At 39.4% G+C, this 14,803-nt stretch overlaps 1 protein-coding gene across 6 annotated transcripts in view; it reads right to left on the minus strand.

Annotated features, from left to right (window-relative positions):
* The window catches only part of RALGPS2 (Ral GEF with PH domain and SH3 binding motif 2), a 397,229-nt gene that overhangs the window by 61,901 nt on the left and 320,525 nt on the right, over positions 1–14,803 (minus strand). For all 6 annotated transcript variants that reach the window (XR_012235342.1, XM_073593380.1, XM_073593379.1 and 3 more), the window contains 2 exons: positions 13,953–14,090; positions 12,660–12,750 (listed from right to left, as the gene is read on the minus strand). Coding sequence is in view for 5 of the 6 variants with exons in the window: in XM_073593380.1 (XP_073449481.1) it covers positions 12,660–12,750; positions 13,953–14,090 (229 nt within the window). In the remaining variant the exon portion in view is untranslated. The remainder of the gene's footprint in view (positions 1–12,659; positions 12,751–13,952; positions 14,091–14,803) is intronic.

Consider the following 14,803-nt stretch of genomic DNA (forward strand, 5'->3'; position numbering starts at 1 on the left):
TGGTTTACTTTTGCTTGGAAAAGATTGATAAGGGTGACTGCCTACCTTCCTGTGAGAGGTAGTTTGGTGGGTGAACCCCACAGAGGAAGGGGACTCCCTGCATTATACACTTTGGGAGGGCATCCCACCTTCTCCTTGGAGGGGGTTTTCAAGGATTTAGTCACAATGTTGCAAACTGCCACATCCCTAGATCTGTAGAGCACCCTGTGGCTAAATGCACCTTGCTGTACCAGGGCTAAGGATGAAACAGAGTCCTGTGCCAGAAGCAAATGTCACAGCCCAGCCTTGCATCTTCCATTGGGCGGAATGTAGGTACAGATCCTCGAGGCATTGCCGAGGGCTGATGGATCTGGAAGCTGCAAGAATCAGCCATGACTGTAGATGCAGTATGGTGGAGAAGGGGCTACTCCACGCAAAGAACCTTGTGTAATCTTCTCAATATTCCAGGTAGAAATTGGACTTCAGAAACCTGCTCTTAGAGAGGTCATCCATCACGTAAAAACGTTAGCAAAAAACTACAGGGAACAGGAGGGGTTATGTGGAATGTCATAACAACATTGTTTGCCAGTGTCCTCCCCTGAAGGTGGCAGCATATAACCCATGGTCTTGACTAATGAAGCCCGTTTCCTGTACTGTACAATCAAGAAAAAAAAAATACGAATGCAGCCATGAAAAACCACAAAAAGACTGGTAAGCTTTAAAACTATATATATATATATATATATATATATCTATATCTCTCTCAGATATCTATCTATCTATCTATCTATCTATCTCTCTCTCTCTATATATATATATATATATATATATATATATATATATATATATATATATATATATATATATATATATATATATATATATATATATATATTTTTTTTTTTTCTCACAAAAGTGAGTACACCCCTCACATTTTTGTAAACATATTATATCTTTTCATGTGACAACACTGAAGAAATGACACGGTTACAATGTAAAGTAGTGAGTGTACAGCTTGTATAGCAGTGGAAATTTGCTGTCCCCTCAAAACAGCACACAGCCATTAATGTCTAAACCGCTGGCAACAAAAGTGAGAACACCCCTAAGTGAAAATGCCCAAATTGGGCACAATTAGCCATTTTCTATCCCCGGTGACATGTGACTCGTTAATGTTACAAGGTCTGAGGTGTGAATGGGGAGCAGGTGTGTTAAATTTGGTGTTATCGCTCTCACTCCCTCATACCGGTCACTGGAAGTTCAACATGGCACCTCATGGCAAAGAACTCTGAGGATCTGAAAAAAAGAATTATTGCTCTACATTAAAATGGCCTAGGCTATAAGAAGATTGCTAAGACCCTGAACCTGAGCTGCAGTACGGTGGCCAAGACCATACAGCAGTTTAACAGCACAGGTGCCGCTCAAAACAGGCCTTGTCATGGTCAACCAAGGTTGTTGAGTGCACGTGCTCAACATCATATCCATTGCTGTCTTTGGGACATAGACATATGAGTGCTGCCAGCATTGCTGCAGAGGTTAAAGGGGTGGGGGGTGGGGGGGTTCAGCCTGTCAGTGCTCAGACCATACACCGCACACTGCATCAATATAGTCTGCATGGCTATCGTCCCAGGAGGAAGCCTCTTCTAAAGACGATGCACAAGAAAGCCCGCAAACAGTTTGCTGAAGACAAGCAGACTAAGGACATGGATTACTGGAACCATGTCCTGTGGTCTGATGAGACCAAGATAAACGTATTTGGTTCAGATGTTGTCAAGCGTGTGTGGCAGCAACCAGGTGAGGAGTACAAAGACAAGTGTGTCTTGCCTATAGTCAAGCATGGCGGCGGGAGTGTCATGGTCTGGGGCTGCATGAGTGCTGCCAACACTGGGGAGCTACAGTTCATTGAGGGAACCATGAATGCCAATATGTACTGTGACATACTGAAGCAGAGGTTGATCCCCTCCCTTCGGAGACTGGGCCACAGGGCAGTATTCCAACATAACGACCCCAAACACACCTCCAAGACGATCACTGCCTTGCTAAAGAAGCTGAGGGTAAAGGTGATGGACTGGCCAAGCACGTCTCCAGACCTAAACCCTATTGAGCATCTGTGGGACATCTTCAAAACGGAAGGTTGAGGAGTTCAAGGTTTCTAACATCCATCAGCTCTGTGATGTCGTCATGGAGGAGTGGCAAGGACCCCAGTGGCAATCTGTGAAGCTCTGGTGAACTCCATGCCCAAGAGGGTAAGGCAATGCTCAAAAATAATGGTGGCCACACAAAATATTGACACTTTGGGCCCAATTTGGACATTTTCACTTAGGGGTGTACTCACTTTTGTTGCCAGTGGTTTAGACATTAATGGCTGTGTGTTGCATTATTTTGAGGGGACAGAAAATCGACACTTATACAAGCTGTACACTCACTACTTTAAATTGTAGCAAAGTTGCATTTCTTCAGTGTTGTCACATGAAAAGATATACTAAAATATTTACAAAAAACGTGAGGGGTGTACTCACTTTTGTAAAATACTGTAATTCATATTCTGTGCTGCAGGAGCCAATGAGAGAGTGTTGTATGGATTAGATGCATGTGCGCAAAGCATGGTATTTACATCAGCAACTATGGAAGAATGAAGCTGCACAGAAGTTCACGGTTACAGAACTAGCAGTTACAGAATAAAGAGCAACATACACTACTGTTACTGTATCAAGCTTGTATATGTAGACTCCAATGAAAATTATAAATTACATGATTACATGTAGCACATGACTAAAAGTGTGATAATTGGAAAAACTGCAACTTGAAAAAACTGGCTTAGTACACTTCAGTTCTGGGCAATTAGCCATGCTGGTCATGATGTAACTTTTTGACTGCAATAGCTTTTACAGAAAGCCTACACATATGTATATAACAAAGGCCAGGGCCAGCTCCTCAAGGTAAACCTTTCACAAACTTGGGCAATCCATACTGATATTATAGGAAATCGGCCATTGCTGACCACTCCTAAAAAGTGCCAATTGTCTGGATTCTTTACTAATCCAAAATCTACCAAAAAAAAAAAAACCCATTTAGATTGCGAGTTCTGATGTAACCTATTGCATGGTTCAGAGACTCAAAGTACTAAAGACAGACACACAAGTATCTAGTATTATCAGAGAGAGAGATCTACAGTGGTAGTGTATGTTTGTCCACATACTGGTGACATTTGTATATTCATTTTGAAATGTCCATGCTGGACAGGTGAATTTTATTTGTAGAGGTAAGGTAAACGGAGCGCCCGATATCCAATTAGAAGCAAAACGGAGGTGAATATGTAGTAGTTTTATTGACAGTAGCAAAAAATGATCAAGGCTTGATCATCAAAACTACTACATATTCCCCTCCATTTTGCTTCTAATTGTATATCGGGCGCTCCGTTTACCTACCCCTACAAGTATATATGTGGGAATGGCCTTGAGGACATACCCAGGAGGTAGCAGCTCAAGCCACTCAAAAGGGGCCACTGCCACTATTCTGTTAAGTTGGGTCAGAATCATTGGGAGCCAACTCTCCCAACCCATCTTCCAACTCACAGACCCTCAACTGAGTGAGTTAGTCCAGCACGATCTCCAACCTTTAAAAGGATAATTTTAATAGCATTGTTATAGAATCAATTATAGTTAAGGGCAAGGACACCACCACAAATGCAAATAGCATTTTCCATTAGGTTTCCATTATGTTATTTATTTTTTTTACAAATAGTGAAAACCACCTATCTTGCTAGTCTGATCAGTTGATCAGTGAAGCCTGTTCACCATATGGAAGTGTAATTGTTTTAGTCAGTGCCTGAATAGGAAGCAAGCTTCCCCCCTCCCTGAACCCCACTGTACCGTCTATGTCCATTACTTCCATCCCATTTTTGTTTCATAGAGCCTGTTTGCATTTTCTCATTTCCAGGCATGTGTTTACAATTGTATAAGAATGACGAATCTCTCCTGTTTTCTGTCATGCAAATTAGACTTTTAGCAATGCATATACACAATTGATTGCTGACACACAACAGAAACAGAAGTCAGACACTTTCTGTATGGCATGTTTCTCAAGAAAAACCAACTAGACGTGGAATGGTGCCATGAACAGGCACCAAGAAATACATCAGTTTATGAAAAATTAACACGTACATCCTGCCAAACCCCTGCCAGCTTTTACTGCTATCAGGGGCTCCATTAGACTGATTTGCATCTTATTTTACTGCTGACAGGAAGTAAGGGGGAACTTTAGGTATCCTTGCTGCAAATTAATTTTCCCTCACTTCCAGTTGAATCTGCTGTCAGCAGGAGTAGAAGTTAATATAGCAGAAAATATTCTTGGCAGGATACCAATTCTTCCTCACCCTAACAAAAAGTCAAAAAAGTTTTGCTTGACATGCACTTTACAGAAAAAAAAAAAAAAAAATGAAAGGGCCTCATGCACATTGGACATTTTAACGCTGCTATTAGGGGAGTATGACGTTTTCGGTTTTTCCTGCCTCTAAACGCCCCTGATATTGGCCTGTGTGTTCATGCACAAAGGCATTTAAAGGCAGAAAAAAAACCCAATGCCAGCCCACCCTGGAGCAGCAGCGTTTGGCAGAAAAAACTTGACGAGTGTAAATGCATCTAAATATGCATTAATGATAGGCATGTCAAGCGCTTGAGCGTTAATTCATTTCAATGGCCAGAATAAATTATTATTCTAACCAATTAAATGAATTAATGCCCATATGCTTGACAGGCCTAAATGTGTTTACACACATTTTGCAAGCGTCAAGTGTTTCTTCAGACAAAAATGCTTCTGCCAAGAGGAAAGGCGCCTGGGAGAACAAACGCCCTGTGTGCGTGAGGCCTTAAGCATATATATGAAAGCCTGAATTACTGTGGAAAAAGCACATTAAGCCTCGGTTCACACTAGATGTGATGAAAATTCACCGCAAATTCAGCACCAAAAGCGCAACCCATTCATGCGAACCGATTGCGGAGTGTAGGTTAACCCCCTTAAATTGGTTTGCAAAACGCAGTGCGATTTGCAGAATTGGATCGCATGGGTGTGTCAGATTCTGGTGCTGACAAAGGGCCCTGCACAAGTTTGGTGCGAATGTGATGCCATTTGAGCCATACAAATCTATGGCTCAAATAGCCCCCAGAGACACTGCATGTAATTGGCACAGGAATATGCTGTAATTCCTGTGCGAATTACATGTGGTGTCCTGCACCACATCAGTGTGCACCCAGTCTGAGGCTCAACTTCCTAAACTACAACACATGCATTATCCACACCTCCCATCTTTTTGAAAAGATAGAGGGGAATACCTTTTAAGCACAAAGTATGTAGGAAAAGGACACAGCCCTGCAACAGCCCCAGTTGAACAAACCAGATCTAATATGCAGAAATTGATTGGCTAAACCCACAAAGTGCATTTTGGACCTCTGACTTTTTTTTATATTGGTTTTTCAAAATTACATATATAATAGAGGATAAAAATGTTAGTACAGCATAACACGTTTGGTAGTAAAATAGTACATTTTGTACTGAGATGTACACATCAGAACAAAAAGAGGGACAACTGAGGTTGCACAAGGGACAGAGCGCTTTGGTCTCAAGAGAGACAGTCCCCTCAAATGAAGACAGTTAGGAGCTATGCATTATCTACAATACCCATTATTGTCTTTTCCCAGTTCCCATTGTTAGGTACCATAATAATCACAATGTCGAATAAAGAGGGTTATAGTGTCAAGATCTTTTACACTATCAGACATTTCTACACGTTCCTGCCTTAAGGAGAATCATGCCTCTACTGAAAAGATGTTAATCAACTCTAGACTCAAAGTTCCCCAGTTTCCCCAAAGAGGTTTGGAACCATTAGGACTCTTCCTAGAGCGGGCCGCCCGGCCAAACTGAACGATCTGGGGAGAAGGGCCTTAGTCAGGGAGGTGACCAAGAGCCCGATTGTCACTCTGACAGACCTCCAGCGTTTCTCTGTGGAGAGAGGAGAACCTGCCAGAAGAACCACCATCTCTGCAGCACTCCACCAATCAAGCCTGTATGTAGAGTGGCCAGACAGAAGCCACTTAGTAAAAGGCACATGACATCCTGCCTGAAGTTTTCCAAAAAGGCACCTGAAGGACGCTCAGACCATGAGAAAAATTCTCTGGTGTGATGAAACAAAGATTGAACTCTTTGGCCTGAATGGCAAGCATCATGCCTCGAGGAAACCAGGCACCGCTCATCACCTGACCAATACCATCCTAACAGTGAAGCATGGTGGTGGCAGAATTATGCTGTGGAGATTTTTTACAGGAACTGGGAGACTAATCAGGATTGAGGGAAAGATGAATGCCGCAATGTACAGAGTCAAACAGGACAACGACTATAAGCAGACAGCCATATTAACAACAGAGTGGCTACAGGACAACTCTCTGAATGTCCTTGAGTGGCCCAGTCAGAGCCCAGACTTGAATCCGATTGAACATCTCTGGAGAGATTTGAAAATGGCTGTGCATCGATGCTCCCCACCCAACCTGATGGAGCTTGAAAAGAATGGGAGAAACTATCCAAAAATAGGTGTGCCAAGCTTGTAGTATCATACTCAAAAAGACTTGAGGCTGTAATTGGTGCCAATGGTGCTTCAACATGCGTTTTTGTAATTTTTAAAAATTTTTTTTTTTTTAAGAAATTTGAAAAGATTTCAAAACAAAGTTCTTTCACATCGTCATTATGGGCTATTGTTTGTAGAATTTTGAGGGAAATAATGGATTTAATTTATTTTGGAATAAAGCTGTAACAAAATGTGGAAAAAGTGAAGCACTGAATACTTTCCGGAGGTACTGTATGTTCCTTGCTAAAGAACACTAGTTTTTATCAAGTTAGGGGTAAAGTTCTGCTTTAATTTCCTTCTTTCTTCAGTACAACACTTTCCACCTTGTTTCTACTTCTTTTTGAAACTTCTGTGTATAAAACACTTCAACACAGCATTGTTTGTATTATCCCCAAACCTTGTCTGTTTATGGGCATACTTGTGCTTGTCTTCAAATTAAAGCAAAACTCCATGCAAAATACAGTTAAAATGCACATAGGTTTACTGTTTAAACTGTCAAAAAGGAATACGTAATTCATTATATATATATATATATATATATATATATATATATATATATATATATATATATATTTTTTTTTTTTTTTTAAAGTACTGATGCCTTTTACAAGTTTACCTAAACATAATGAAAATATCATATATTCCCTTTTATCTCAGATGCAAATTTTTTAACATGTCAGAGGCATCATGGCCCGTGACAAAAAAGATAAAAGGTAAACTAAAAAGACAGATGGCAAATTACCAGAATCTTACAATAAAGGTGTAGGTGGGGGGATTATGGGAAATCATACTAAAAGAGTTATTTCATTAAGAGGTGTACTGTTAATATTACAATTTCTCCACTTCTGTTCTATGTCCTAGTTTAAATAAATCTGGAATGAATTAAGAGTGAAATATTTGTGAGAGTGAGCAATGAAAATAGCTAAAATGAAAAACACCACATTTTCAGTGGTGGCTGGAGTTCTCTTTTATGTACAGAATCACAAACAAGTATTACAAAATGTCTACTGGCCCACATGGACCTCTGTTATCCACGTTGCATATCTCCAGGAGATTTCAAACGTTGATTTGTGGCTTGTGTGAAGAAGTTTCAACAATTATAATTACTTGTGTCTGTTCTAGTAGGTCTATAAAAATCTGAATATGATGCGTGCAAACTAAAGTATGCTATTCATTAATTAAACCCAATTCTGACTTTGATTAATCAATCCCACGGGGATTCTAAGTCTGGGGATTTTACCTCAATGTTTAATTAGCATAACACAAAAGTTAGCTATAATATACATTAAAATAGAGTGAACACAATGATGTATATTAGCCTGTCTTGAGGCAGACGGAACATCTGTATTTAACTGCAGGAAAAATGGTCATTATTGAAACAAAGCCTGAAAGTGACATCATTTTGACTGCAATGTAAGACTCCCAAGAAACCAAAGCAGATATTGAGTGAATTCATACATCATGACAACATTCTTCAGTCTGCTCAAATTAATCATTATTAATGACTGAACATGAAGTCCAAAGAACAGACACGAAACTACTGCAAGTCTACGAAGGGAAAACCTTTGTTAAGAAAAAAGGGAACTGCCAAAAAAGGTTACATCCATGGGCCATTACTAGTCAGGTTAGACTGTTTTTTATTTTATTTGCATGTAATTCATGCAGATATAAGGTCAAGCTTCTAGTGCCTAGACCTCTTGGATATCCAACTGATAGTTTGAAAAAAATTTGTACGAGAGCCACAGCTACTCCAAACAGTGGTCAAGAAACCAGATTTTATTAATTCTGTATAAGCAGGAAGATTTAGCCACAAAAAGGGAAAATCCAAAAAGTGCCTTTACTGCATTGGTAAAGTGAGCTACCAGAAAAACCAACTGAACTACTAATAATATTCAGGTAACATACCTGATGAAGGTCTCACTGGATGTTTTATAAACTCTTCTAGAGACCTTCCTCAGGACGACAGTGTTTTGGCAAAAAAAAATGCCTTATGCTTGTAAAAGTGTGTAATGCGTTTAGTCGCATTTACCTGCCTCAGGCGTTTGAACATTAATTTCATTGGCCAGAATAAATAATTTATTCTGGCCATTGAAATAAATGAATGCTCCATCGCTAAACATGCCTAGCGTTAACACGTGTTTACAAACGTTAAGCTTTTTTTTTCTGCCCAAACTCTGCTGCTCCTGGATGCACTGGCAGTGGGTTTTTCCCTGCCTCTAAACTCCTTTAAAAGCCACTAAGACTAAAAGCCTATGTTAGAGCTGCACGATTTTGGATGAAATGAGAATCATGATTTTTTTTTGCTTAGAATAAAGATCACGATTCTGAAGAACTTTTTTTATTTTAATGATCTTCAACCCCTGAACAATAGGTTATCAAACAAGGTGGCAATAAAATAAGACACAATACGCTTTGCTCCAACCAAATTTAAAGAAATGTAATGAAAAATAATGTAATGTGTAAAGAAATAAAAAAAATTAAAAATTAGTTATTCCGGTCTTTAAGTACTCGTCGATACCAATTACCAATACCTACTGCAACCTTTTTTGTTTACACTTCAGCTTTCAGCAATGGTACACAAAGCATTAAAAAGTTATTTTACAAATGATTTTTTTCATTTTTTGCGCTTTTTTCAATGTGAAACATGTAAATATATATTAAAGGTGTAAAAATATTAATGAACAAAGTAAACAAAAAAGTATTATTAATAGTTTATAGTTAATACTATAATAATAATAATAATAATATTTTTACTTGACAAGGTTGCTTTAAAACTGACTTCATTTACAGACCGAAGTCCGTCCCTTTGATTGGTAAATGAACAGAAAGACAAGTTTCTTTTTATCTCTTTCAGCACTGAACAAGTTGTTGATAAACATTTCCGGCTTTTTTTTTTTTTTTTTTGACAGCTGTGAACAGGGAACTGCACTGCACTTGTTACATGAATCATGAAAATGCTGGATTAAGATCGTGTGGGGGGTTGAATCGAGATTACGATCATTTAACGATTAAATGTGCAGCTCTACCATGTGTGCATGGACACATAGGCTAACATGCAGGGGAGGTAAAGTAGAGTTCCACCCAAAAGTGCAGCTTCTGCTTTAAGCATTCCTCGCCCCCTTACATGCCTTGGCATGTCATATTTTTTTGGGGAGTGGCCCCTCCCTCTCTGCAATCTTGTGTCACACGTTTTAGAAGATTGCCTAGCCACTAGGAGAGAGCAGCGAGACTCGCGGTTGGGAAGCCGCAAGCTACAACCGGTTGGGAAGCCGCAAGCTATCACAGCTGGGTGCCCACAGTAGCAATGATGGCACTGCGGAGAGGGGAAAAGGAGCGAGGCTTTGGGCGGCCGCATCCCTGGACTGTGGGGTACAGGTGAGAGTGTCTGTTGTAGCTGCTCATGTTTAATAAACTTACAAAACAGTGGAACTCCGCTTTAACCACTTCAAGACCGCCGCGCGACGACGTACGTCCAAACTTTGAACAGGGATATCGTTGTTATGGCAGCAGCTAGCTGCCATAACCCCGGTATCCCCGTTTTCGTGCGGCAGCCGGCTTTCAGATAAAAGTGGTCCCTGGGGCGGATTCGCCGCAAGATCATTTTTATCGGTGGCGGGAGAGGGGTCCCCCCCTCCCGCCGCGATCCGGTGTCCTCCGCCGCTTACCGGAGCCGCCAGTAGCGGCGGAGGCGATCGCATCCTCCTCCATGGTTTGTCTGGAGATGAGTGAGGCCAAGATGGCGCTTACTCGTCTCCATGACACTGCTGGGCGGAAGCGACGTCAAAACGTCACTTCCGTCCACGCCTCTTAAAGGCACATTTTTTCAAATGTCATTTTTCTAAATGATTTTTTTTTTTTTTTTTTTTATTGCATTTTAGTGTAAATATGAGATCTGAGGTCTTTTTGACCCAAGATCTCATATTTAAGGAGGTCCTGCCATGCTTTTTTCTATTACAAGGGATGTTTACATCCCTTGTAATAGGAATAAAAGTGACACCATTTTTTTTTTTTTTTTAAAAACAGTGTAAAAATAAATAAAATATTGTAAAATAAATAATAAAAAAAAAAATTTTTTAAACCCCCCTGTCCCGACGAGCTCGCGCGCAGAAGAGAACGCATACGCGAGTAGCGCCCGCACATGAAAACGGTGGTCAAACCACACATGTGAGGTATCGCAGCGACCGGTAGAGCGAGAGCAATAATTCTAGCCATAGACCTCCTCTGTACTGCAAAATATGCAACCTGTAGAATTTTTTAAACGTCGCCTATGGAGATTTTTGAGGGTAAAAGTTTGACGCCATTCCACGAGCGGGCGCAATTTTCAAGTGTGACATGTTCGGTATCAATTTACTTGGCGTAACATTATATTTCACAATATAAAAAAAAAATTGGGCTAACTTTACTGCTGTCTTATTTTTTTATTCCAAAAAGTGAATTTTTTCCAAAAAAAAGTGCGCTTTTAAGACCACTGCGCAAATACGGTGCAAAAAAAAGTATTGCAATGACCGCCATTTTATTCTCTAGGGTGTTAGAAGAAAAACCATATATAATGTTTGGGGGTTCTCTAGCAGAAAATCAATCAATTCTGAGGAAAAAAATTATGGAATCACCCTGTAAATTTTCATTACAAACACTAACACCTGCATCAGATTAAATCTGCTTGTTAGTATGTAGGTAAAGAGGGTAAATCATCACACAGTGTTGCACAAGATGTTGGTTGTAAACAGTCGGCTGTGTCTAAAACATGGACCAAATACAAACATGGGAAGGTGGTTAAAGGCAAGCATACTGGTAGACCAAGGAAGACAAAGTGTCAAGACAGAAAACTTAAAGCAATATGCCTTGAAAACAGAAAATGTAAAACAAAACAAATGAGGAAAACATGGGAGGAAACTGGAGTCAACATCTGTGACCGAACTGTAAGAAACCGCCTAAAGGAAATGGGATTTACATACAGAAAAGCTAAAATAAAGCCATCTCTAACACCTAAACACAAAAAAACAAGGTTACAATGGGCTAAGGAAAGGCAATCGTGGACTGTGGATGATTGGATGAAAGTCATATTCAGTGATGAATCTCGAATCTGCATTGGGCAAGATGATGATGCTGGAACTTTTGTTTGGTACCGTTCCAATGAGATTTATGCAGATGACTGTCTGAAGAAAACATGCAAATTCCCACAGTCAATTACGATATGGGGCTGCATGTCAGGTAAAGGCACTGGGGAGATGGCTGTCATTAAATCTTCAATAAATGCACAGGTTTACATTGAAATTTTGGACACTTTTCTTATCTCATCTATTGAAAGGATGTTTGGGGATAATGAAATCATTTATCAAGATGATAATGCATCTTGCCATAGATCAAAAACTGTGAAAAAATTCCTTGAAGAAAGACACATAAGGTCAATGTCATGGCCTGCAAATAGTCCGGATCTCAATCCAATTGAAAATCTGTGGTGGAAGTTAAAGAACATGGTCCACGACAAGGCTCCAACCTGCAAAGATGATTTGGCAACAGCAATCAGAGAAGGCTGGAGCCAGATTGATGAAGAGTACTGTTTATCACTCATTAAGTCAATGCCTCAGAGACTGCAAGCAGTTATAAAAGCCAGAGGTGGTGCTACAAAGTACTAGTGATGTGTTGGAGTGTTATTTTGTTTGTTTTTCATGATTCCATAATTTTTTCCTCAGAATTGAGTGATTCCATAATTTATTCCCTGTGCTTGTTCTATAAATCTAACTGTTACTGGCCACCACAATTATTTTTGTTGATTTCTTTTAGTGTTTCTTAAAGCCAGAAAGTTGCCATTTGAAATGCCTTTTATTTTTTGGCCATGTCTGTGATCTGCTTTTTTTCTACAACAATAAACAACTGAAGGAAAGATCCTCAGGGACTGGTGATTCCATAATTTTTTGCCAGGGGTTGTAGTGGGTTACATTTACAATGCGTTACACTAGCAACCCAGTACTAGGAGAGAAACATGATAGAAATTCAGCAATTCAGAAAATAAATGGGCATGAGGTTTCTTGTAGTTATTTAAAAGCAGCTGAAACTGCACACTTACTTATAATTGTCATCCTCCACAAACTTTTGAAGCTCCTCAATGTATCGCACTGAGTTCAGGTATTTCTGTACATGAGGCAATATGGGAATATCTGCAAAACAAAAAGAAAAAAAAACCTAATGAACAACTGCAATGTTTGAAGAGATCTACCAAAGTAAACCTGTGCTGGAAGTAGTATGAAAGTTGGCACTGCTTACATTTCCTTCTTAAGGTGCCTCCCCTACCCATCATGCGGCTTGACAATATTCTGAACCACTAACCCAAGACAAGTATGCAGATCAGGTGTGCCGAGTCCACACTAACTTCACTTTCTGTATATTTACTCTGGGTCAGTGATGCAGCATGCTGGAGACAGGGACAGCCAAACAAGGATTTTTTTTTTTTTTTATAAGGTGGTCGAATTAAATTTGACATCTGTATTATGCATGAGGTGAAGACACAAAATCATCTTTTAGACCTTCTGAATAGTGATGGTATACTTATGAAGGCTACAAACTCATGCACTCTGATACAGCCCTTGATTTATTTTTTTAAATATGCTAAAGCTCAGTATACAAGTACTGAAACTAATTTTGGTACATGTTTACCACTGTCTGTTCAACAGAAGCTGGTCCAACGATGCCTCTGTGTCTGAACAGACAGCAATACAAATACAAAAGTTGGCTGATTCTTTCTGAAACAGCCAACATTCAATACGTGTTTACTAGGCTTAACTGGTCCTTCCCCATTTTTGTTTTACAGAAAAGGATACCTTTTGCCACCACTTGTCCTGCATTACTTTATTCAAAGATGTCAGGGATAACAATCCTGCCAATTGATTAAAAAACAAACCAGTATATACCTCAGCTAGGAAAACAGATTTATTGCATAAATATTAAAAATGTATAAGACATGATATGAAGACAAAACACAAGAAAATAACATGATCTACACACATCATAGAAACGTGCATCTTGTATTTAAATCACATACTGAACATCAGACTCATGTCATTGACAGCTGTTATCCAAGTAAAGGTATAACCATATCTCGTTTTGACTAGTAATGTGGTCAGTCTTCAAGGTTATGAGACAATAAAACATGTCCAACTGAATATATATCAAATGAGGCTACTGTGTGAAGGGGGGTTCAAGATCAGATCAACCCTGGTGCTGCTAATCCAATGCTCTCCATTATTGCCTAAGACTGTAATGCGGACAGGTAAATGGTTGTTTCTGAATGATTACGTTTGGCTACATCTACCAATCTTTATACAAATCTACCAAAAGAATCCTTTCATAGGAAAACACTCACCACATTCACAGGACTGCTGCAGGTCAGAGATTATCCTCAGGATATTGTTCATTAGATTCGATCTCTGCTCATTTTCCAGAATGCTGCCAGTTGATGGGTATGCAGAATCTATATACGTGAGGTCAGAGAGGTAAATACCTGAAAGGAAACAGGATATATATATAAAAAAAAAAAAAACATTAAAAAGACAGGCTTTTCTGCAACATATGCAAGTCATACATTGTTATTGCAACATAGTTTAATCCCCATCCTATGGGGATTCATTTGAGCCATTTGATGTGCGTAACTGTACTCTGCACTGGCGTGGAAAGACTTTCACACATGCGGATAAGTTTATACAAAAACGTCATTCAGATAATGAAAACAGAATTGTGACTGTGATGCACACCGCAGGAGCTGAAGGGAGACAGAATATGCTCAGGGGAGTAACCTGAGATAGGAACACAAGTCTTCATTCATGCATTAATATTTCCTGGACCAATTCTTAGTATGATACTGGAGTATATGTCATTATCTTGCAAATTAAGATTCTCCAAACAAGAGCGACTCATTTATAAAGATGAGATTTGATTTCCATAGCAGTCAAAAAAATGCCATATCTTGTTTTATCCAGTTTTACTACCAGTACCAAATGCAATAAAAGAAAATTCAAGAAGGTGCCTGCACAAAACTTCATTTTCTATATTAATGGCATGCAGACGTCTATGTAGTTTGGAAGAAAGGCAGAAACTGGCTGCTATGGCCAACAAGGAAAATAATTGGTTCAGACATTTTATTATGGGGAAATAGTAACTGCAGTTAACTATGCTTTAAAGAACTTAGTATCTAAGGACCTGGTGCCCAAAATGTAG

The sequence above is a fragment of the Aquarana catesbeiana genome, linkage group LG07, assembly GCF_042186555.1.
Source record: "Aquarana catesbeiana isolate 2022-GZ linkage group LG07, ASM4218655v1, whole genome shotgun sequence".
Lineage (NCBI taxonomy): Eukaryota > Metazoa > Chordata > Amphibia > Anura > Ranidae > Aquarana > Aquarana catesbeiana.